The sequence below is a fragment of the Littorina saxatilis genome, linkage group LG17 (genome assembly GCF_037325665.1).
Source record: "Littorina saxatilis isolate snail1 linkage group LG17, US_GU_Lsax_2.0, whole genome shotgun sequence".
Lineage (NCBI taxonomy): Eukaryota > Metazoa > Mollusca > Gastropoda > Littorinimorpha > Littorinidae > Littorina > Littorina saxatilis.
Genome location: NC_090261.1, coordinates 54,329,897 through 54,355,670, shown reverse-complemented (window position 1 = coordinate 54,355,670; position 25,774 = coordinate 54,329,897). Strand labels below are relative to the sequence as shown.

Below are 25,774 nucleotides of genomic sequence, written 5' to 3'. Positions count from 1 at the left end.
GAGAGAGAGAGAGAGAGAGAGAGAGAGAGAGAGAGAGAGAGAGAGAGAGAGAGAGAGTCTATATTTTACGTGCTAGGGGAGGCTGGCACAGAAATACAACTCTATATCGATTCTCTGATAAATGTTTGGAGGCTCGTGCCGACAGCTTGCAACTTACACCCAAACACGCCAAGGCCACTTACTCACCGGGATAACAAAAGAGACGGCGAATATAAAACAGAAATACGATAGAGAGAATGAAAAAGGCTCTCTGGTGTGTGTGTGTGTGTGTGTGTGTGTGTGTATGCGTGTGTGTGTGTGTGTGTGTGTGTGTGTGTGTGTATGCGTGTGAATAGAGAGAGAGAGAGGGAGAGAGAATGTGTGTGTGTGTGTGTGTGTGTGTGTGTGTGTGTGTGTGTGTGTGTATGTGTGTGTGTGTGTGTGTGCATGGATCATGATGCAAGACCTTGTTCTGTTGCGTGTTCGCGGATTTGACTTTTTGGCCTGCATATTGCAAGGAAGCTTATCTATCATTGTGTGTGTGTCAGTTTATCTAACAAAAGTCGTGAACTCTGGAGAGGCTGTTTTTCCTCTTTTAGAGAGAGAGAGAGAGAGAGAGAGAGAGAGAGAGAGAGAGAGAGAGAGAGAGAGAGAGAGAGAGAGAGAGAGAGAGAGAGAGAGAGAGAGAGAGAGACACACACACACACACACACACACATAGAGATTACTTACCCTGGTTGCAGAAGAGACCACCCCATCCCTCCTCGCACTTGCACTCCCAGTAGGGCTTCTCGGTACACTTGCCGTGCTGGCACCCCGGGTAGGGGATGCACACGTTGCAGTGCTTGCCCTCCCACCCAATGCGGCATCTGAAATTCAGCAAAGAAAAATAAAGTTAAAAATATACCGAATACTAGGTGATTAGTTTAAACAAAATTGTATTCAAGGGGGGGGGGGGGGGGGGGTACGTGGGGTGTGCAATGCTCAATTAAGTTTAATTTTCAGCTCAGAAAGTCCTGTCCGACAATCGTGAAACAGTAACAGAACGACTTTTGTACACGTACCAAACAAACACGTGTATTACGATCGAAAAAGAACAAACAGGGGCAAGAAAAGGACCGGACACATAACAGAGTAATTACTCAGCAAACCTAAAAGCTATACAAGGGTCCGGTTCAGCTCCAGCCCAGCCGGTCAGTCAGTTTAGCCCATGGTCAGAGTAAGTCCAGGCGTCAACACAGACAGGACACGGTTGTAGCAGCTGTCCCCGCTCGCCAGTGTGCCCTTGCCCTCCCCCCGTTTTACCTGCCCACCTTTGTTTAAACACCGGGCCGTGGACCACGGCTACTTTGGTGCCCCATGGCCGCCTTAATCCATTATTTTAGGGGACTAAAGAGTCTTTCCCTGTACCTTCTGATCAGGGCAATTCGCGGTGGCTCATCGGATGATATCGTCACAGGACTCCGTCGAGGCACGGCGGTTGCGGGGAGAAATTAAGTTCCTATAGGGTGGGACAATTACTGGAATGAACTCTTTTGTCCTAGACTCTCTTACACTCTCTGTGAGTCTCTCTTCGAGTTCTCGCTCACGTTCTCCTCCTTAGTTGCTGGGAAACGAAACATGTTTGGACATAGTGTGTGCTCTGACAGGCTTGGAGCCAGTGTCATACTTTGATAGTCTTCAACTGACACTGCCTGATCTAGTAGCTTACTTGTTGAAATACACTGGCTCTGTCATTCAGCACACTTATTAGGGGTCAGAAAGGGGTGTGCACGTGTGTTGTGTTAATGGGAATGACGCGACTTACATTTAAAAGAAACAGACTTTATGAGAGAAAAAAACACATTCTCCTTCAAGTCCTAATCTCCGTGCTGCTCCTAGATGAACTCAAGCACCCCTGGCATAATAACTCGAACTGATTTCCTTTTAGTTTCCACAGCAACTTCTATAAGGACACAAACCAAGCCGGGAGCTGTACACAGTTACCGAAACAATGCTTTATCAATACTCCATTGTGAGGCCAAGCCCAAACTGCGGTTCGAAGACCCACCAAAACATCCACAGACTCTAGCAACCGCCTGTTCGTTAACAGCAGCCCTTTCTTTTAACAGCAGCCCTTTCGTTAACTAAGAAAAGAGCATGACAATCAATATACACTAAGTGTGGTGAAGCAAGTGCACGGCCCGGCGAGAGTCCGTCAATCGGTGGCAACAGCAGCAAAGCCCCTCCCTGTAGGGACCACTTCTCCGGGCCTGCTCTGATCCTATCTGCTGCTTCCGATTATGCTTCCCGATAGGCTGGCATTCCAGACAACGGTACTAAACTCCCTACAGGAATGCAAGAACTTAGCTACCGGGGCGAAAGCACAGACCGAGAGAGAGAGAGAGAGAGAGAGAGAGAGAGAGAGAGAGAGAGAGAGTCCTAGAGCTCTTGGCTAGTTATTACTTGTGCGATCAGATTGCAGGTTTGGGCAAAATAACGAGCTATCTCTGGCTAGGAGTCACCCCGAGGGGGCAGTCCATTTCAAAACCGGAGTGTTCGAGTGATAATGATATATTTGGAGACACATTCCTTTTGATGCGCAGTTTAACAAAAACGAGGAAACATTTCCCTTTGAAAAAAGGGATGCCACTAGCCCTCTCGCCTTGGTCAGCAAACGGCCGGCGTAATTCGGGCGGTCAGTTTATCATCATGAGGTGATGGTGCCGTGTCCACCTCTCGCCTTCGGGGCCAGTCAGGCAGCCGGCCAATTACCACTACACCTTTTCCTCCTCCCCAACGTCTGCTGTCGGCTGCCCCCCTCATTTGTCAGATCTCGTCTGCTTCAAGAGGTACCAGCAAGCTCAACAGGGGCTACATAGTACATTCGTGTTCTTTTCTGGTGCGAGCCATCTTTCTACTTCCATGCCTGGACACTGCAGTTTTGTTCCTATGTTTATTTGTGCGGTCGATCGCTATGTGTACCTGTGTATTTTGCCTTCTCCTTCTTCGATTAGCTACCTGGAAAGGTTAAACAACGTTTGACTGACGAGAAGGCTGCTGTTTCTTCATCCTTTCAGGCGGAAACATTGGTACTATTGGGGGGGGGGGGGGGGGGGGTTGGTCGTTTAAGAAAGAGAGCAAGTATAAAAAATAAAATAAAAAAAAAGGTTAGAAAGAATAAAAGAAAGAAAGAAATGACTGTCAAGGACCAGAAACACAACCCGGACGGTTCTTAGTGCAGTGGAGAACGGGCGCCAATAGGCACTCCTATCAAGAGTTTTGGGCGAAGACAGAAAAAAGAGGCGAAGAATGGGGTAGGGGTGGAGGGGGAGGCTGACGAGGGAAGCAGGTATCCTAAACACGGCACAGTGCCAATGCCGGTGCGGTTAGTACGGCAGCACAGGTATAAAGGCGCTGTACGGGTAGCACAAGAAAAATCATACAGGTAGGAAGGGGAAATCAAAGAGCTGTGTACTGGGTCGGGTCGCCTTGTACGTATATCACTCTGCCCCCCCCCCCCCCCCCCCCCCCTTCCCTCCCGTTTCTTTCTACGATTTTCCACGCTATATCTACGTCATCAATGCTTCCAGAGCGGATAAAACAAGCAGGAAAAAAATCTGAACAGTTGCCCACAGAACGGTTGTTTTCCTTCCTGCCAAACTTTGGTTCTGGCACGTGCAGCAAAGCAGCGTTATTCATAAGCCGAAATTTAGGTCAGCTCTGACAAACTTCGGTCTTCTTCCTAATGTATCTATCACGATCTCACACACTATCGCACACACCTACGCTACATACAGTATCGATGCCAAGAGGAAGAATAAGAAGAGTTCTTGGTACCAAGATGCAGCTCCGATTAGAACTGTTCGCCGCGATAGACGAAACAAAGGGAAAAGAATGATTCTTATAACGATGAATGACTAGTTCTCTATTTAAGGCACAGGTCAACTGAAAGTTGAAAGAAAAGCGAGACAGACACGACAATGAAGAACGAAGAGGAAACAAAAACAACGAAAGAAAGAACAAATGAGAACAATGGCAAGGGAAAGACGAGGAAAACAGAGAAAAAGAAGACACAGAACCAGAGAAGGAAAAGCAAGAGGGGTGGGGGGGGTCCAGACAGATACTGCACGCTAGAGGAACAAAATGTCGCTAGAAGAAGCTGGGAAGTGGGGAGAATCCAGCAGAGACACAAATAACCCCACTGCCCCAGCCCTTCAGCACGCGTGCTGTTTTCTCTTACCCCCTTGTCCGTTGTGGTCACTCCGCGAACCTCAGGTATAGCCCCCATGCCACTGCCCACCTGGAGAGGAGGGGCCAGGGACGGGCTGGGAGGGGGCCGAGAGCGTATGTTGTGATAGGTATTTACCCCAACAAAGCCCCCCCTTCTAGGGCACGGCAGCTGTCAAGGTGTCAAGACGAGGGGAGTTCGATTTGGGAGGGAAAGAATAGGGGGAGGGGGGGGGGGGGTGCTTGGGAATGCCGTGTATGTGTGCGCGCGCAAGTATAATGCTACATTGCTATGCTATGAAGACGGTTCACAAGACAGACAAAAGGACAGACAGACACGACATACAAACTCACCTGCACTCGTTAGGTTTGTCGCAGAAACCAAAATCCGGATGGCAGCCTGGTAGGCAGATAGCTGGAACAAACAACCAACAGGAATACATTAAATAACCAATTACTTTAACTGTATAATCGAACAAAGAGGCAATAATATGCCAACTGGTAGAAAAAGATACAGATACGATTATATAACTACTTTACAAAACAGTGGCAGCAATGTAATATTCTTAAATACACGACAGCTTTTCTCCGGCTCAAAGCTTTTACTTCGTCGTCCCCGAAAGCTTTCAGCGGATTCAGAGAGAGAATTGTTTGTTTGTTTATTTGTTGCTTAACGTCCAGCCGACTACGCAGAGCCATATCAGGACGAGGAAGGGGGGGATGAAGGGGGCCACTTGTCAAGCGATTCCTGTTTACAAATGCACTAACCCATTACTTGTGTCCCAGCAGGCTTTAGTAAAACTAAATTAATACCTACTGGAATTCAGAGAGAGAAATAAAACGCAGCAAGCCTACCAATTACATAAAGCCCTTCATCAATTCTTAATGCCATCACAGCTGTTCATTGCGACTGGCCATTTCGCAAGCTAAACCGATCCTTAGGCTTAGCCCAACCTAGAGTCCACCTCTCTCTCTCTCTCCCCCTTTCTCTCTCACCAACCTCCCAATGCACACAGGGACTTTCATCCGTGGTCTCGGGCACCACTAACACTCAAGTACCAACACTGACTGGGGCCAAATACATCGATCTTCGATTGCCGGCGAGTGCTAGACCGTGAAATCATGACTCGGCCTGACAGGCTAATTATCTCGGATGTTTACTAATTAATCCGCGGTGGATGTTCACGACGAGCCGGGCGATAATTCAGCGGCCTCGGAGACTGACCGATGGGTATGAAGGGGCGGGAAGCGGGGGAATACAATGCTCGAGAGATTCCTATGCCCTTTTGGCATTTCTTGGTTTCTGTGGCCAAGCCTCGACTGAACTGCCGTGAGATATGGGGATAGGTTAAAGATGTATGGTGCTGTTGTCCTTCTGTTTTTGTCGGAGGCTTCCGGAAAATGGTGGTAGAACCATAATGAGAATTATATCTCTCTGGGCATGCCGGGGAAAAAAATTGAAAATTGGCAAGCCGACAAAACTGTGGAGGTAAAACTGCGACTTACACCGATACACGAAGTGCGGAGTTTCAGCCAAGCAATCACGGATATTACTGATACCAGATACATCGCAACATCAACAATCAGAGAGGATAGGTTTTCGTTTTAATCTGGGGTCTCCGTGGCTTAATGTGAGACAAACCTGCAGGAAGCAAGCCAGACCTTAGTTACATCACCCATGCATAATTCCTTGCCTCGACTGAGTGAAATCTGCAAAACGACTAAACCCCAACGCTGTGATGTTTAAAAAAGCTCCGAAAAGTAGCAACTCCGCGCGAAGCTAAAACCATCGTCACACCACTATGGCCTGACAACACCACCAACTACCTCATCACCATCATCACCAACGACTACAACGACCTCAAGCTGACAAAATCTTCACTCAGCGTGTGCATGCATTTTCTTCACAGTGGCAGCCAAGGCCACGGGCCCAAGAGATGAAAGAAAAGAAAGGGAATAGGGAACAACAAATCGGGGGGGGGGGGGGGGGGGGGGCGGGGGAGGTGAAAGGTGAGAAAGTTCACACGGGAAAAACCCTGGAAGCGGTCGGGTGTCGGACACTACCTGGGTGCACAGGTAGGCAGGCGAAGGCAGGTAGGTAGGTGATGATGAAGGTAAGCTGGACAGGTACAGCTTCAAGAAAGTTGGGCGGGTAGGTGGATCTATAGGTACGATAGGTAAATAGACGGGTAGGTACAGATAAAGGTAGGATAGGCGGGATAATTAAATTACAAAGGTAAGTTGGACAGACATACAGTTAAGTTAGGCAGGTAGATGAAGTACAGGTAAGCAAGGAAGTTTGGAAGCGATGCAGGTAAGTTAGGCAGGCAAGTAAGTTCAGTGTGTGTGTGTCTTGGGGGGGGGGGGGGGGGGGTAGAGAGCCATGCGAAATGTGTGATGACCAGTGATAAGCAGCGTGTCTTCCCCAACAACAGTATATAATATTATGCACGTGCCGCGCGTGCTCCCGTACACCTTGCACTCTACCTGGTCTCGTGCAGCTACTGTACTGCCATAGATAATGTGTTCCCACTGCCCCTTCATTTATCTTGGCTGTTGTGCTTGTCGGTGGTGGCGGTGGCAGAGAGAGAGAGAGAGAGAGAGAGAGAGAGAGAGAGAGAGAGAGAGAGAGAGAGAGAGAGAGAGAGAGAGAGAGAGAGAGAGAGAGAGAGAGAGAGAGAGAGAGAGAGAGAGAGAGAGAGAGAGAGTTTTCTACCACCCATCCCCTGTATTTTCTTCAATATTTTATGTGCCGCCACAGGCACGGCACATTACCGAAGGCTAGGGCAACACCCTGCCTAACCCTGAGGTCTGCTAAACTCATCACAACCACGACTCACTGACTGAGTACCTGGCCTATACATTCTAGTACAGTAACACTGACTTGGCCTGTCTCAGAAATAGCAATAAACTGCAACATGTCTCACTTGCGCTTGAAGCAGAGACTTAGTAGTAACACGCTGTAACTGTTGATGAAGACTGAGAGACAAATCACCTCCAATTTCAAAGCAATTCTGCTGCTCCAAGTCTCATGTTGGACCCTTTTGTCATCTCCCTTTAAAATCTTCCTCTCGCTCTCTACTTCCATAGAAACAGTTATCAAGTGGAACATGTTAGAATTGCGCTCAGGACTCAACTATCAGATACTGACAAAACGAGGTCAATTTTGATCAATGCCGATGATAGTCTCAGTCTCATCCGCCTACCCTTTCGTCACCTCCCCCTAACTCTTCCTCCAACATCAGTCCCAATTGCCATGGGTCTCAGTTTGATTGGGTGCGTTAATCGCCCGTCCTTGTCACCCCTGCAACCAATTGTCACACGTATCATCGCCTCAAAGGGCCCACCGCTCTCTAGATCAAAAGCGGGCTCGGACAGTTACCTCCCCTCAAGAAACGGCTTGAGCGTGTTTGATTGGACGCCTCGGCATCTGTCGCAACCGTCACGTGACGGCCACCGTCATCGGCGGCACGCGCCCCTCCGGTTCGGAATTTTATTGCTGCGTACCTTTGATTTATCAATCAATGTAAGACGTGACGGGATTTCGAGAGTCCAGTATCGACCTGGCAGTGTGTGAAGTTAGCTGCGTATTGTCGTTGCAGTCGACCAGTACAGTTTCTTACATTTCGGCCGCAATAGCCAATGGAGACTGCAGGCCTTTGTGCGTTAACTTGATGTCTTTGTTCTATCGGTGACACAATTGTTGAGAGCTGGTTGACGGATGCACTTGAGCTGTGTGAACAACTATACTTCAAACCGGCCAGACAAGACGGCGGTCAAAATCTTGAGAGGCGGCAGCTGTATGAGCAAGTGACCTTTTCCCTCCACCCCCACTATCCTCCTCTCCCTAAATAATTATTGCCTTGCCTTGCCTACTGACCATCAACCACTCTGACCACATTGGAGAGCGACCATCTGTCGGCGACCACGCTCTCCACACCTTCCGCCACCTGTGGCGCATGCGCAACACGGTCGTCGCAGGGTTCCGGGCGGGATTTATGAGTTGTCGGAGTAATTTACGATTCGTCACAGTATTTCCGATTACACAATGATTCCATGCTGATCGGTATACCGCATGGTAGGTTACGCCGCTCAATGTCCACGTGGTTATTCAATTTTAGTTTCACAGCCAGGACAGAGCATTCATGCAGCATACTGTTATTGCGAATTGTGTCTCAGAAGTAATGACGTTCAATGAGTTCTGTGTACTCAGAACATGAAAGACTGCTGTTCCGGCGTTTGATGAAACTGGACATCACAACCGTCTGATCTTTCCAATCTAATTCTTTGTTCCCCGCGACTGACTAATAAAATGATATGTATGTACTTTGAAATCTATCAGTATAGTACAGCTAACCCAAAGTAGAGTAAGTTCATCTTTGTTTCGGGTTGAGCGTGATATGGTAGTGGAAAGCCAGCTAATCGTTTTAGTTATTGTCCTCCTGTGTTATAATGGCTAATTACAGGCCGCTTTTCAAACACTCTACTTCAAAACAATTCTCTCTCTCTCTCTCTCTCTCTCTCTCTCTCTCTCTCTCTCTCTCTCTCTCTCTCTCTCTCTCTCTCTCTCTAGCGTGAGAACAGGTAGTGAGAGACATAAAGGTGTGCTGGGTTCAAACCAAGAACTGGTCGGCCCGGTGCTCAGCCTACTGTGTGACAGCGGTTATCAGTCTTCCTCCCTCCGTTTGCACCTGTCCGTCCCTCCCTTCCCTCCCCTCCCCTCCCAACTCTCTACCCTTCACCCCCTATATCCCTATCTCTCTCACCCTCTCTGAAATCCCAACATCGCTGTGAGCTCTGTAACCACCTGCTGAGTCCGCGACCTAGGTTAGCGCTACCTTTTTTGCTTCCTTTGTGTGGGGGATAAAGCCGATTTGCAGTAACTGTGTGTGCTGTCGGAGGAAGTTTACAAGGTGGAAGGGCTACCTGTTCAGCATCAGGGACATGGACTATTTGTAAACACTGACCAGAAGGGAACATACACTAACGCTCGCGAAACGTTATTTCCAGCCTGCTCACTTTAGACAAAACCATGTTCCTCTTGGAACAACTAATATCAGGTTTGAGATGCTCTCTCAATCGGAATCGGGCTGGGCACTTTTTATAATCGTGTTTATATACGCTCCAAATTAACCCTACACACATTCTGATTCGTACACGGCCTAATTTTACGTAAGTCTTCATCATTGATCTGCATTTTCTAAGAAAAAAGTTTCAATCCAATGAAAACAGAAAAAGACCAGAAAGGGCCAAAATTCGCGGGTCAAATTGAGTTGCGGTTTGAAAACGATATAGAAAACTAGTTGATGGACAACTTGACTGTGGTGTACTCCCTCAACCTCGTCTCCGTTCCTCTTGACTAGCCCAGCGCTGCTCGTTTGCTTCACCTGATACCACAAAGCCTTGAGAGAAAGGTAACAACGCTCGATAAAACGGCATCAGAGGATTAAGCTGCCTCCATTTTGGCCATTACTGGTCGCAGCCAAGCAAGGGAAACACACACTTTCGGGTCAACCGATCTAGGCTGGTAGGAAGTTTAGGGAAGGGAGGGGGAGGGGGGCTAAGGTAAATAATTTAACTGCCGCTTTTTGTGGAAGGTTCGGGGGAAAAACTGCCAGTTTTCACGACAAACCGACACAAATGGAGCCTAACCCTGAAGCAAGCATCGTTCACTCGCATTCTTCAATGCAAACATGTTACGCTCGTGATCGGGGGGGGGGGGGGGGGGGGGATTGGTTACAACAGCGGAGACAACCGATTCACGTAACGGCTGCTGCTGCTATTTGGTTGTGTTGTTTACGTTCGGGAGTGACGATGGAATGCATGAATATTGAAAGAGACACCAGTAAACATGTCATTGTGACAAAAACTACACCCGATAACTGCCATAAGTGGCGACAGGATGAATTAAACATTTCACGTTAGCTACACTTCCTGATCGTTGCATCCCATTTTGACGACAGCTTTTTGTCGTCGTCATCGTTGTTGTTGGTGTTCGTGATTAGACACAATAAACCATTTTTGACGAATCAAACTGTGTCAATTTATAAAATAAAACAAGCAAAACAATATGATGTCTCAGTAACTTCAAGGCACATTCGTTTGTCGTATACTTCGTAACATGGGGGATAGGAGCGAGCATAACGGGGGGTACGGACATTTCACGTTCAAAAAGGGAGGCTTTCCCACGCGCGTGTCCCCCTCAACGTCGCGTGCAATAAGGACCTTTCTGACGAAACCTATGTCGCCGCGCGTGCGTCGCGTGTGGGTGAACGCGCACTTTATTCCCCGCACACTCCCTGTCTACACTCGTCTACACGGCACCAGAAAAGTGATATTGGCAGAACCAACAAAGCGGGGCTCGAGTAACATTATCGTGTTATTACTGGCGTAAGGGATGGAGAATTATGGGACATCGACAGGGAAAGGAGTTTGGGGTGGTGGCAGTGGCGGGAGGGGTGTTGCAAGGGGCTCGGTTCGATCGCGCAATGTCAATGATCGCTTTACACTGAGCCCTACTCATGCACGCGGCGAAAAGAGACCACCAGCCCTTTTTTTCTGCCGATCGAAATTTGTGACCCACTTCAGGCGTCGGGTCCCATTCGCAGCCATACCGCATCCGCGAAGGGAAATTAATCTGTGTCGACAGCCAAGCAAAAACAAGTGGCACAACAATGCGTGCACACCTTTCCAATTGGACCGTAAACTGTATTGGCAGGCAGATAAAACAGTCATAAGAGCCTGGCACTCCAGCTCTCAAAACCTCTCCCGATCGAGCACTCAGAGCAAGAGAACACACTGTTCTTGAAAACCAACAGAACCCAATTTTGTTTCTAAAAGTCTCCTAATTGGGAAGAATAACTCTGCATGATCAGAAACATTTTCACGCGTTCGTTTCCGAATCTCTGGAAACTCCAGTGCGACCACCCGAAATAATTTCATTACAGTTAACGAAGTGAGAATATTATACCTGTCCGCAGCACAACATCAAAGTCTGCAGTCTTCTTCCCCGGCAGTAAGTTGTGTACTTTTTTTTTAACTGCACTACATCGGACATCACGAGCCCGGCGTGTCAAGAGTTGACAGCACTCCACGCTAATCTCCACCGCTGATCAAACGGATCAATACACAGCGATGTCGTTAACGTTAATCCTGTTAAGAACACCCCCACCCCCCAATCCTTCACTCCTCCCCCATCCCCGTCATAAGGCCCAGAACCAAGGACTTTCCCGAGCAGACATGGTGGCGCTAACTGGATAAGATGATGGTCAGATTTGCCAGGAGATACGGTGTCTTGCTGGGAAGACGCGGGAAGCTAGTTTGGTTCACAGCTTGTGTGGCACTAGCTCAGACAAGCTCAAAATAGCTGATAGCTTTGGATTTTCCACATTTTCTCTTCTCTTTCGGGTTCGTTTTCAAAGAACGGGGAGACTTGCAATCTAAAATACATCGTTCACCTCCCACACTCCTCCTCAAATTTCAGAAATCAATCAGTTTCCGCCATGCTTCATAACAAATTCGACAGCGGAAGATGCCAGCGAGGGGCGAGGGCCGAGGCTCGGAGACCTCTGGGTGATCAAAAACCCAGTTGCACGGCCAAGCGTGAGAAAGGTCTCGCCGGGTAATCCAGTTTTAATGAGCCTTAATGAGGGTTGGGTTGCCCGCAGCAACGGTAATGCTCAGCGTGTTACGTGAGATGTGCAAATGCGACGTTTCTTGTTTCGTCACTCAGTCGTGAAAAAAATCGGAAAAAGCAGAAAGTAAGACGGCTGGGGTGTGATGAATTGGTGCTAGATACCAACACAGCGTTTGTCTGAAACCGTCCTACATATTCAATGATACATTGATCACAGTGAATATCGACCAAGGCATCACTTTCACAACAAAATACCCACCCAAGAACCTGATAGCGTTAGCCAATATCAGGATGCGGCGTCAAGGCGAGGGACTCAAAAACTAATTCAACAAATCGCGATAAATCAGCCCGGCAGTCTTGAGTTTATTACTTGGGAAAGAGCCATAAAGGCGGCGTCGGAATGAACATCTGTGGCAAAGCGGGATAAGCCGTAAACACAAAAGGACATCTTTTATCTTGTAAGGTTATTACAACTTGAAAGGCCACATTGCAGTTGTCTATCGGTCACACAAAAAGGAGTTATGTCCCACAAACCAGGCAGTATGGCACAAATGGATGCAGCAACAGAGAGAGAGAGAGAGAGAGAGAGAGAGAGAGAAAGAGAGAGAGAGAGAGAGAGAGAGAGAGAGAGAGAGAGAGAGAGAGAGAGAGCTAAACTGAGGAGGCACAAATACGTCCTTTACACAAACTTTTTTGAAACCAAACCAAACAAATCACAATAATACTGGCAACGGGAACAAACCACAACACGTCGTACAAACAAAAACCAAACTTGTCCAATAACTTACCTTGGTCGCAGTATTCCCCCTGCCACCCGTCCAGGCAGACCTTGGTACCGTTCTCGCTGCAGTAGGAGTGGCCAAACTTGTCATCGCGCGGCCGGCACAGCTCCTCGCAATTGGCACCGTAATAATGCTCGTCGCAGATGAATCGGTATGAGTAGATGAGCTCCGTGTAGCGAGTGGTGTGCTTGGAGTGGTACCAATTGGCCCCAGCGGCTGCCGACCTCTGGGTGGCCAGACGAGAGATTTCCTCCCTTTGACTTCCTGTTGAGGACAAAAACAGTCAGATTTAGTCTTTGGTTAAAGGTAAAGCTCACAACAAATCTGTGAAAAGCGGGTCTTAAAAAGGAGGGAGTCTTAAAATGCGGGTACATTTACAGTTTATTCACATAAAATCTCGCAATTCAGGGCCCTAAAAAGGAGGAAGTTTTAAATCGGGGGGGGGGGGGGGGGAGGGGGGGTGGTCTGTCTTAAATTGGGGGTTTCACTGTCAAAGACGTAAAAAGAAGACAAAACAGAGCTCCTACGGATTATTTTCTAACACACGACTCATTCACTATCGTAGGTTTTCCCTCCTAACCAAATGACGTCATACGCAGGGCAGACACGGACGCAAGAGCTATTCTTGAAAACCCCAGCCTTGAAGCAGCGATGAAAACAAAACCGCAAATTAAAAGCCAGATTAAAAACGCAATCGGTCACAAAGCAGAAAGGCGCCTTTGTTCAAAACCGCAGATACAGAGACACCAGGGAGGGGAGCCGGAAAATGGCAGCTTTGTTCTCATGAGCAGCAGCGCCGAGCATCAGAAGCACTGGAGAGACGCGACAGCCAGACACAGAGAGATGCTCCGATTGAGGATTCCGGCGGGTCCGATCATTGCACAAGGGTAGAGTAGGCTCCTATTGATCCCAGGGCAAGGGCTGGGGGACACAAGGCCTCCACTTCACAGTTGGAGATACACACAAAAAAAGGAAGGCACACACACACAAAGCGCTTGCAATGGAGCTTGCTTTCTTTCAACAGATTTCATGTGATCCCCGCATTCAGGGCAGGCCGGCGGTTGCCTCCCCTCTGAGTGGAACAGAAAACAAGCCCTGTTTGCCCGCCATTCAGACGAGAAAGCAAAGAGAACAAGAACTCTGAGGAGAGAGAGAGAGAGAGAGAGAGAGAGAGAGAGAGAGAGAGAGAGAGAGAGAGAGAGAGAGAGAGAGAGAGAGAGAGAGAGAGAGAGAGAGAGAGAGAGAGAGAACAAGAGACGAAATTTAAAAAAAGCGGTTAAAAAAAAAGAAAAAAAAAGGGGACTGGAGACACTACACGTGGGAATAGCGTGTCGCGTAACACCGACACCGGCCCTCAATCTTTTCCTGCCTCAGTCATCAAACGCTCGACGCTTTGTCCTCATTCCCTTGCAGTGGTGGTTGGTATAGCAGTGATGTTAGGTTGGTCTGCTGCAGCAGAGAGAGAGGCAGAGAGAGAGAGACAGAGAGAGACGGAGAATGGCCGAAACCAGCAGAGAGAGAGAGAGAGAGAGAGAGAGAGAGAGAGAGAGAGAGAGAGAGAGAGAGAGAGAGAGAGAGAGAGAGAGAGAGTATGGCCGAAACCAGCCAGCCACAACGCCACAGTCGAGTGGCGACAAAATCAGTTAGTTGTTGAAACAGCCAGTGGCGTCACGCTCCGATGGTCCGGCCCAGAAAACCCATGTCGCGCGGTGCCAGAGAGCGACGCTGTCCCCGAAAAGGGAGAGTAGCGCACGTGCTAATCGATGGCAGGCCCCATGGCAGCGGTGTCACATCAAAGCTCCGCTTGTCGTTATTGCCAACCATTAGCAGCCAGCCACTGACGCTGTCTCCTCACACCACCCCTCCGCTAAAATAATTGTCAGCAGCACTCTTTTTCCTGGTCTTATCCTGCGTGCTGGTTTGCGCAGTTCACGCAAAAAAAAAAAAAAAAAAAATCTAAGCTTTCTATAACTTGTTCCCACAGTAGTTTTTGTATTAATTCTCGTGTTAAAATGTAGGTCAATGTCTAAGCAACTGTCTTTAGATCAAAGCATATAACCTTTCTTCTCCATCCCCAGTCCTCTGTCCCCCACCCTGAATCCTCCATTGTTCCGTTATTGTCGATTCTACTGACCACAAAACAAGCACAAACACGCAGAGAGCACAAACAGCCATTGACATCAGGAACAAAAAAAAAGGCTAAAAGCAGTTGATTGATTCATAGGATATGTTTGTCCCCGTCACACAGGCGTTTCCTGGTTCCGGCTCCTATACTGCCAGAAACAGGCCCTGGCAATTTCCTCCCCTTGTTGTCTGGCACTGTGCCTGACGATGCTGCTGTACCCTCGTGCATCTATTTACCCCCTCCCCCCCAACTGCTTCTGTGTGCATTCTGTTTTAACAACGGCGCGTGTCTGTGGAACATTTAGTTTCATCCGCTGAGTCTGCCTTCGTAGCCATGGATTACTGTCGGCTTGGTTCATTATGACGAGTCAGCCAAACTACGTAGTTAGCTTCTTCATTTCAAAGAGAGAAAACAAAAAGGCAAAGAAAAGTAAAAAGCCACCCCCGCGGAAAAGCTAACACAAAAGTCAATTCTAAAAATCACAACTCTGGCGCAAAGAGGTGTTTGTTTTCCGTTTGCTGTGGCAAAACCTTGAAGTTCTCGCCAAACTTATTGAGTGACGAAACAGCACACTGCGCGCCACAAGACCTCAATGAAAGAGACTTGAAAAAGCCTCTCACTCCCAGACTCCTTTAGCACCTAAGGAGAAGAATAACTAAACGTGTTTACCCTGCCAGAACGCCTGTTGGGATTTCTCAGCGAAAACATGCTCAGCAGCAAAAGAGTGAAAGAGTGAAAAGAGCCCCCGACACTTAAAACACATCCTATCATCATGGCGGCCCTGCGGCAATGTTTGACAAAATGGCAGCGCGACCGTCGCCAGAGAGAAAGAGAGAGAGAGAGAGAGAGAGGGGGGGGCGGGGGAGGGGATAGAACGAGACTGCGAGATTACCTCTGCTATGACGTAACCTGGGCATTAAACAACAATCAAGCAGATTCCTGCTTCTATTTCGACCCCCGATGGAAATCTCGCTTGTCCTGTTGTCGCAGAAAGACAAACTCGTTTCCGATTGTATTTTTTTCTCTAGTGCTATTCTCCTTTTTCCACGTCAGGGTTTGGAAACATAAGGGCCCCAAAGCAGCAGCATGCATGTCGATTTTCTGAAGAAATCAGGAACAGGACGAGAGGGGAGGGAGGGTAGGGGAAGCACAGCAACGCAAATCACCAGGGAAACGTCACAACAACTTAGATTTTTTTCTCCCACTGTGGGAACCGCCGCAGCCATCGTCTCTGTGCAATGCCTGCTTCACGACACAAAGACACGGCTTACGTTTTTTCCATGCACCATTTCTCTTTTCGTTGTCGGTTTGTTTCAACACAAAACAAGTATCCAGGAAAATACACAACGAAAATAACCTTTTGTGGAAGTGGGGTGTCTCTCTTGGACATTGCCATGACTCGACGGAGACAACAAAAGATTTCCAACCCATGCAGTTTTGCTTAAACATTTCATGACGTAGAGAGAACTGAAAATAGTGCCAGCCGATGCAATTTATCGGATATATAATTATATTGCTTTTTACGTATGCACTTTGACAGCTGTTGCTATGATACAGAACCCAACAGATTTCAAACCGATGCAATTTAGTCTTCCACTGCCACAACGAAAACATCAATATAAATACCAACTAATGTGGTTTTGGGGCTTTGACTACACATTTTCAAGCAGAGCCGTTTCTTTGGATTTTTAAATCGTAGAAACAGTACCAGGAGTGGGAATAAAAAGGGGTGACCGTGGGAGGCTAATTGATGTCTTTCGCCAACTACCTTGGAGTCTGCAACAGCTGGTGAATTCTGTTGGCAACGGCAAAGGTGGAACGAGCAAAAATCTTGTTATTCCTGTGGCATACTGTTGAACCCACTTTACACACAGGAGTGGATTTTCTATTCCGTCCTCCCACACACCAGGAACACAGATTCATCCATCTCAGTTCAGTGTGTCATTCACACATATTTCTCAACTTATGAAGCGTGAAAAATCCAGGGGGTGCCAACAGGGTTTTTTATCCGCCGCTTTCGAACCACTTTTTAGGGTGATTTTTTTCTGTAAAATTCAGCTGCCCACCTCTCTTATTTAAGCCCCCCCCCTATCCTCCAGCTTTTTCTATTTTGTTTTAAAACAGAATTTAAAATCTGTTTTCTGCTGTCATTAGTCGCGAAATGGAAGTAGCAGAAAGCGTGGGCGAGTTCCAGAACAACCCAAACAGCGAACACATCACAAAGAACAAGAAGAAAAGGAAAAGAAACCACTTTGAGAGAAGCGAAAGCAAACATCACACACTGCAAAACATGGCACATTTTAGACAGTTGAAAAGCAGCAGCAGCAGAAGACAAACAGTACACCCGCGCAGACAGGAAAAGTACAAGAACACAGTTCCCGGAACTGCAGAAAGAAATCAAGCCCAACCCCAGCATCTTAACTCATTTTACGCAACAAACGATGAACACAGTTCCCGGAACTGCAGAAAGAAATCAAGCCCAACCCCAGCATCTTAACTCATTTTACGCAACAAACGATGAGTGCCGAGCCCGCGAAGAGACATCTTAGCTGAGTGCAAGTTCGGTGGAGATGGAGGGAGGTGGGGACCTGAAGGCTGTGAAAAACGAAAATGCAAAGTCAAAAAGAGACAGGCTTTAAAAACTGGAAGCAGCTGGAAGAACTGACAACCTACTGGCCTAGTTTCTTCCCTCAACATCCTCAGCAGACAGATGCTTAGCTAATCAGGAAGAGGGAGAAAATAACTCTGCTGAGAGAAAAGTTGCATAATTATACTGAGAAGCTGGCTGCAACATTGCGTTACAGTGGCTTCCCTACAGACAGTAGCGATAAGACTTTTAATAGCTTTGCAGAAGACGGAAGAAACAAAAGCGTTGCTCTGTCATACAGTGATTTACAAAATGTTGCTCACAAACCATTTCAACAAAATCCCGAATTGCATGCACTGAGTGAACGTTAACAAAGTACAAGTCCAATACGAAGTATCCGAAATCAAAACGATGCTGAACACCGCTCTACAAAACTGTGCCCTCTCTCATGTATAGGGTTTAAAGGTCTCTCGGGCACCTGCGCGAAACCAAGATGGTGTACTTTTACTAGCTCCAGCAAATGAAAGTCTTGCTCTGCACAGCTTTCTCTCGTTCTCTTATACACACACGAGGCCCACTTTCCCAGGTACTGTACCTCTCTGGAACCAACATGCTCATCCAAACCCCACTCTCGCCAAAATCTGCCCCCCCCCACCTACAGACCTCTCAGGTGCGTCTTTGTCTACCTGGTAAGTGGGGAGCAGCTTTACCTGTCGGCAAGTATTTTTGGAGTTTTTCTTTTCTGGCATTATGGTAGGTTTTTCTTCTTTCACGTTAAGCTATTCTGTTCTTATTCTCACTATATATACTCAGTCAATCCTCGCTAGCTCCTTGATGAGAGAGTGGGGTAATCTTTCATTGCTTAAAAAAACCAAAAAGTTTGTTAGCGTTTTACTAGGCAACAAAATGTGTGTGCCAGTTTTAAAGGTGCATGTGTACTTATGTGTTTTTTCTTATGAGAGATGATGGCCTAAGATACAAAAGAGAGAGAGAGAGAGAGAGAGAGAGAGAGAGAGAGAGAGAGAGAGAGAGAGAGAGAGAGAGAGAGAGAGAGAGAGAGAGAGAGTTAGTTAGTTCTCACAGTTTCACTCTCAGACTGTGGGAAACGAAAACACAGCGAGACAAGGTCAGACTCTAGCGGGACTCCCCCTTCACAAACCACAACAAAAGACCTGCTCAGCTGATCTGACCACTACCCTCTTTACAAGAGGGCTTGGACACCCCGAAAAGCCACGGGGTGGACACACCGAAACGCTGAAAAGAAAACTTCATCTTCCCATCATGACCAGGTATCGGGTATCACCTATGGCTGAGAAAAGCGTAAAAAAAAGACAAGCTTCGCTACCCGTGGGAGAGAAAGTTGGAGAACTGCTCCAGAGTGTTGGGGGGTGTTGACCTTTTCCGCTCTTTGTATTTAACATCCTGTATAATTGTGCTGTTTGTATGCGTGTGTGCCGTTAGAAGGAGCATATATACTTGCATCCATCGGAAGGCTTTTATGGGATAAAGCGGGTATTTTGAGCTAAGATACCCTCGGTAGGCTGTGAAACCACACTACAGACAGACTCCAGACAGACTACAGTGAAGACTTGAACACGCTCTCGTGTCGGGAAAAAAATAATAAAGCACACACTCGACTCGTGGAATATAAAAGCACACACATCCATACTGTAAGCTTGGCTCTTTCTTCTTCTCTTTTTCATCAACTTCCTAGGTAAACTGACTTTCACACACAATGCTCCCTGTTCGGCGGGTGGATGAATGGACCAGTGTTTACTCTAACGCATCATATGCATGGAGGAAGTTTACACTCCTGCCGCAAGATCTATACAGACTCGCAAAAGCTTACACCTGTAACTCCCCCCCCCCCCCCCCCCCCCCCCCAACGGTCTTCCCGGTGTGTACTATCTTTCTAGTGCCATCATCTTGCACAAAGTCTACCCGAGTTTTTAGTGAATGGAGACTGCTGACTTGGCTTTTTGAGCAAATATTAGACAAATTCTACAGACATCGACTGATTCTTTGAGAGAAAAACACGAAAATCACACTTGAAGCAATGTTGTTTTAGAAAACATTACGAAAGGGGGGAAATGACGAGACAGAGACACAGACAGAGTTAGAGTGGAGGGCTACCAGCTACCCCACCTGAAGCAGGACAGGGGAGACACTGAGGGAGGAGGGGCAGGGAGGGCAGGGTAAAGGGGTGGTGGGCCAGACAGGTGTTGGGGGGGGACAAAAGCGCACAGCCCCACGCCCTACTTCTCCCTATTCTCTCCATGGGTCATGGCAGACGTGACCTTGAACGGGTGTCAGGAGCAATACCAAGGGGCCAGATAACCCTCCACCCTTCCCCCTTTTATTCATCCTTCCCTGGTCTGTCTGTCTGTCTTTCCTTTAGCAAGTCCCAGTTTAAGTTTACCCCTTCCCTTGCCAGATAAAATCTTTAGAGCAGGGTGGGCTTGGGAGGGGTCAGTGTTGAAAATGGTGTACATTGCGAGAAGATGCCGTAATTTCAATTGAAATGACACCCACAACATCTTTAATAGTTAAAACTCTTGTGTTTGAATTGTAACATACCACATGACCTATACATGGCAACAATGTACATTTTGAATCAACTTCCACGTATACTGTCTAAACTTCAATGTGCTACAGCTGAACAGTCAATGCCAAGATGCGCGTCATCCCAGCTGAGATCGGATACGGGTGTTGTGTGTGGGAACCGGGTAGTTCTGTTGCCTTCGACCTTGACCCGCTCACCCCCTCACCTCATTGGCGCTATTGTCCACCCGTATCTCATTTTGGCCACAAATCTGTGTGTGGGGGGTGGGGAGGGGGGGCGAGAGAGAGAGAGAGAGAGAGAGAGAGAGAGAGAGAGAGAGAGAGAGAGAGAGAGAGAGAGAGAGAGAGAGAGAGAGAGAGAGAGAGCGTTGGGCATGCAAAGTAACAGAGTTTAGTTCGGAAGAGGGTGTGCGTAACATCAACAAACCGTCAGCTTGTGCGGTGCACCAGCTGCTCGTAATTTCTATTCTAGTTTTATTGCCATGTTGCTCCTGGCTGTGCATTCATCCTGTAATCCACTGTTACTAGAGAGAGAGAGAGAGAGAGAGAGAGAGAGAGAGAGAGAGAGAGAGAGAGAGAGAGAGAGAGAGAGAGAAATTTTTCCAATCGGACACCCAATAAAACAATAACAATGCCATTTGGTCGCAACGGACAATAATGTAATTCCCGTATATAACCCGTTGCAGCTATTCTCAACGCAATCTACTCAACACACAAGGGACACTGCGTTTAGGGACAGGCCAACACCTGCTCCGTTTCCCAAAGCCCACAATAGATACGATAACCTCCCCCCCCCCCTCACCGCACCCTGCAGCCCCCCCCCCCTCCACTTTTGCATCGCAGGATGCCCATAATAAACTCATCTGTTTCGATCAGGACTACTTCCCCGACTTTGTCCACAATCTCCAAGTGTCCTCAAAACTACCACAAAAAGAAGGTCATGAACCACTTTCAGCATTTCCTACAACAACGAAAAACTCAGCGTATACAAGACTAACAACACTAGGGATAAGCAATAGGGGTCAGGTAAGCTCAGGACACTACACTATACTCAAGCAGTCAATACACGAGTTTATCAGGCAAGCAAGAAACCGCAACAACGATTATCTGGCACAAGGAGATAACCGAAGTGTCCAGAAGTTTGTTGCCAGAAGATAAAGAGGTGGAGGCTCAAACGTAGGCAAGGAGATAAGTGTTACAGGCCTCCAGCATATACAGTACTGAACTTCTCTTAACGTATATCTGACTTACTACACATCCAAATTTGGGCAAAGACGTCAAGAGTACATGGGACCTGAATAGGTGAATTCCCCGAGCAGGGGCGTCAGAAAAAGGGACAGTCGTTGAAAACTAAAATAGCAAATGATTCCAGCCTCTCTCCCTTCTCATCGCTGTTATTTTTGCTTTGTTTTCGTTCGTAGCCTTTAAGCTGATCTGCTTGCTGTATTTCCTATCCCATGCTGGTGGACTTATGCAGGGTACTCTTATCGTCTACCCGGGGTGGGGTTCATCAATAATGGATAGCGGTTAATTAAGGCGCGTCCAGAAATCATGACTATTTCATTCGCGTTCTTGTCGACGACTGTTCAGCAAGTAGATCAAGTTCTCTTTAATATATCTCTCTTCTTCCCTGCATGGAATCTCGTCCTATCTCTTGCTAACAGTTGAAGGGGCAAAAAGGTAATTGACCTCGTGCACGTTAACTTTGTACGTTCAATTATTTCCCGCTGCCTACACTGCTCGTTGAAAGACTGAAACACTAGTGTACACGTGTACGCACAAGTTTGAACATTGTTTTCCTGTCCAAGAATGTCACTCTTTCCAGGTAAGTAACCCGGTGCACGCGCACTCAGGTACGCACGTCAAAAAGCTATTCGAACACGATCACCCCCCTCCCCACCCTCCTTTACAATTCCCCGTACTATAAATCCATCCCAGCCTTCCTATACGACCCGGAAAGGGGGGCAGGGGAGGGGGGCACTGGGAGGGTAGGAGTGACGACGAAGCAATCAATACGTGGAATAAGCTTGTCAACAAATGTCACTGCGTCAAAGCCGGCTGCTGCACGGGCCGTTGTAGCTGCTGCTGCTGCTGTGCTGCTGCTACACTTGTCGCGTGCCGTGCTGTATCGTGCCGTGCGGTGCGCCCCCTTGCCGCTGTCACTACAATGCGACAATTCACTGCCAAGTAGGCCTTGCTTAGTATACTACTGCATGTCCCTACCTGCCTGCATGGCTCAATTAACTTTTTGCTAGCCTCACAGTATCGTGCGATCTGTCGGTTGATGTTAGGGTCAGGTGTTGTGTTCGTGCTATGGATACTGTCTTGGGCTACACCCAGCAAAAGTATTACTCTTACCTGCCTGCATGCTGTCCGATGCATAAGTTCAAACATTACTTCACTGCTGAAAGAACTTGACCAACTTCTTCTGTATTTTAAGGTCCGAGTTGAGAGTGAATTATATGATACATACGTACAGGCTTTGGAGCCATTCTGCAACGTTTTCGATGCCAACGTTTAACCTCGACGAGCCAATACCTTTGGGTTTTATTTCCAGACGGAAAAGGGTCAAGATTATCTCTGGCAGGATAAATGAGCGACGTGTTGCTCTTACTCTTTAATCGCAGAATGAGATACCCATAGGTGTGCTTTTCAGTTAAAAGCGGAGGATGGTGAAACTGAAATCGGCTGTTAAGATAACCGTGTTGCGCTAAATGACTTTTTAATGTTCATGCCAAAACTACGAGAGAGAGAGAGAGAGAGAGAGAGAGAGAGAGAGAGAGAGAGAGAGAGAGAGAGAGAGAGAGAGAGAGAGAGAGAGAGAGAGAGACCTAGACCTGACAAAGAGAATAGGCAAGGGGTGTCGTCTCCTAGCCTTCATCGGTCACACGGTACTACAAGAATCAGTCGTGTGAAAATTGTACAGGCAGGTAAAAAAAGGCGAAAAGAGAAAATGATGTGAAAGGCTTGAATGCAGTGAGAGGGCGAAGGGAGGGAAGGACCTAGCACAACACAACACTGCGACAGATGTTCTCGCCAAATGGGAGGATAAGGTGAAAGAGGGAGGAGATAGGGAGACAGGGAAGGAGAGGGGTGAAAAGGGAGGGGAGATACCTGAAAAGCGACGAAAGTTATAGGCTTCCTCGGGCGTCAGTGGAAGACCTCCACAATACAAAACCTACTCCTCTCTTCCACACGTTGAAGACACCCTAACCCGGGTTTTCTGTCAACCCTTGGCCCGGAAAGAGAGGGAGAGCGAATAAGCTAGTGATGAGGAAAGGTTCGAAACAGGGTGAGAAAGTACGAAGAAAAGTTGACAAATGATGACATCCGCATCACTAAGATACATTATTAGGGCATCCACACACGTGCTATGACAACGGGTAATAAGACTTAATCCGTTGCGAGGGGTACGCGGCAGGGGTATACAACCCAGGACCCAAACTGCAATGGCGCAAACAGCAGAGCCAAACACCTTCAGATTGTGTCGCTCGTGCAGTCACTGCCGACTCCCAAGGTTTCTCCAGCCCACATTGTTGACATCCCCACAGCTGTTGCTTCAAATCACACCGGGACCTTGCGAAGACACTTTACAACACGCCGAGCAACAGCGGAGTTGAAACGGGAGAAGAGGGTTCACTTTAAAATCGGTTACCGCTTCTCGATGTCAAAGAAAACCACAAGGCCATGCGAGACGAAGAAGACAAAGCTGAGATGTGCCTTTGCTGCTAATTTCAAAAGAAACCACAGTGCACTGCTGACAGTGACTGAACGGAAGACAAAAGGTGGAGGAGGTCAGAAACGAGTCAGTTTGAACTCTAACAAGTCTCGGTAAAAACCGACTGACTGATGGCAACAGTTGGGTAGCCGTATCACCAACACAGCCAAGCAGAAAACACCGCAGTACTTGCCTAGCAATACTTCACTGAAGCTGTATTTTACCCACTTGCCACTTGAAACGCTAAAAAAAAATCGTCTGACTGAACGTTCTGGGAGCGCCGGAACTCCGGCGCATCTCTAGTGATAAGTATTACTTTTCCAACAGAGGGAGCCACTCGAAGCGGGGGGAAACGTTGCCAAGTTTATAGAAACAAGGGATACATCAGTCACTGACTCCCAGAGCAAACTCCTGTTTCTCCAATCCTCGACCTTGGTTCAGTGTATCACAGACCATCCCTTCCACCTGCTATGTGCTGGATAGTCGTGGCGTTGTCACTAACTGACGAATACACCTCCTTCACAACCATTAACAATAAACCCTCCTACGACGGAAGTTTATCTCTGGCGGCATCAGCGAAAGCCAGTGAAAAGTGCGGCAGTCAATGATGTACGACCATCACTTCTCCTTCGTTAATGAACAAAGTATAGCCGGAACTATACTCCGGAAATGTATTCGTAAACAAAAGGATTGTAGCACCCTTTATCGTCCCAACAAAATTCAGTGAAACTTTAAGCCGAAGTTGTTACTCTACTCTTAACACATACCTGTGTGTACAGGTATGAAAAGTATCACCTGCCTTATCTTGACTTGACATTATCTTCAGGTCAAACTTTAAATGCGTCAAAAGTGTCAAAAACGTATGAATATATAACTACCTGTAATGGTTATTGGGTATAACACAAACAGAAACAAAAGAAGGCTAGTGCTTACGCAAATAGAAAAAGAAACGAAAGAAAGTTGAAGAAGAAGGATGGGAACTGAACCCCAAAAGACCGAAGAAGGCAAGACTGCGGTATAAGGAAGGGGAAGGGGGTGGAGGCGGGAGATGGGGAAAAGGGAATGGGGGAGCGATAGGAGGAAGACACTAGCGATGTCTGATTGCCCTTTTTGCCGGGGAGGGGTGCACACGTCAAATTAAAGGTAAAAAGCCGCGTGTTTAGGTCTCCCAGGTCCGAGGGAGATGCCAGGGTCATGGGCTACCATCTGTGCCGCATCTGCTCAGGCTTCTGTCTGCCTACACTCTCCTCTTCTTCCCTGGTCTTCCTCAAATCCCCCTGGTCCCTCCCCTCCCCCCTCCCGTAAAACCCCCTACTTCCCGTTCTTTGTCTCTGTTGCGTCGCTGTGCTGCCAACATTCCTATGCCGTCTGGCATGATCGTGCAGGTCGTGTGCAGTAAAGATCCGGTTAAACTGTCTTTGTTCGTCAATCCCCAGCCTATCATTTGTATACTTGTCTGATTGTTCTGAAGCTGTCAGTAGAAACTTATCAACTATATGTTGTAAAATGCCTGATATCTTTACTTTCTTGTTTCGAAACTGAAAATGAGTTGCCTTACGACAATGCATCATGAAATATGCAACGTAAGCTATACTTCATCAGAAAAAAAGAAGAACTAGCTGGTATTGATTGAATGCATGCTACGATATTTGATAGCTTTGACATTTCGTCCGAATCTCCGATATGTCTGGTTGCACAGAAAATCGTTTCCGCTGTACAAGAGAATGAAGAGAGAGAATTTAGACGAGAGAATCGTTTAATTAAACCCTGTCGTCTTTCTGCTTGAATACACAGAATGGTGTCCGAGGTGAAAAGGAGAGATGACAAGAGATGACAGAAGCAGCACGTGCAAGGCGTGGTGGAAATCACCTCAGACGACCCGGCGCGGCGTATTAAGGTGACTTATGTTCCACTTTCTTCCTGCTCGGGCATCCGGTGTACAATTCCAGACATCCGCACGACCCTTCTTCTGCTTCCTGTCTGTCTCCTCTGCCCCACCCTACCCCTCCCCTCCCTCATAATGAGCCTTAATTGCATCCTCCTCAAGTTCCTCCTTCCCCTTCTTTTTAATCGTCACACCTTTTCTTTTCAGAAAACGCCAGAAACGCACAACAGAAGAGAGGACGAAAATGAGTACTGATAAAAACATTAGTAACTGTAAGACTTTCATAAAGGC

General features: G+C 47.5%; 1 protein-coding gene across 1 annotated transcript in view; it reads right to left on the bottom strand.

The window, feature by feature from the left end:
• LOC138953987 (delta-like protein 1) overlaps positions 1 to 25,774 on the bottom strand; it is a 45,648-nt gene that overhangs the window by 8,776 nt on the left and 11,098 nt on the right. Inside the window, exons 5-7 of the mRNA XM_070326016.1 lie at positions 12,613 to 12,870; positions 4,543 to 4,603; positions 712 to 848 (exon numbers count right to left, since the gene is read on the bottom strand). Coding sequence (XP_070182117.1) covers positions 712 to 848; positions 4,543 to 4,603; positions 12,613 to 12,870 — 456 coding nt within the window. The remainder of the gene's footprint in view (positions 1 to 711; positions 849 to 4,542; positions 4,604 to 12,612; positions 12,871 to 25,774) is intronic.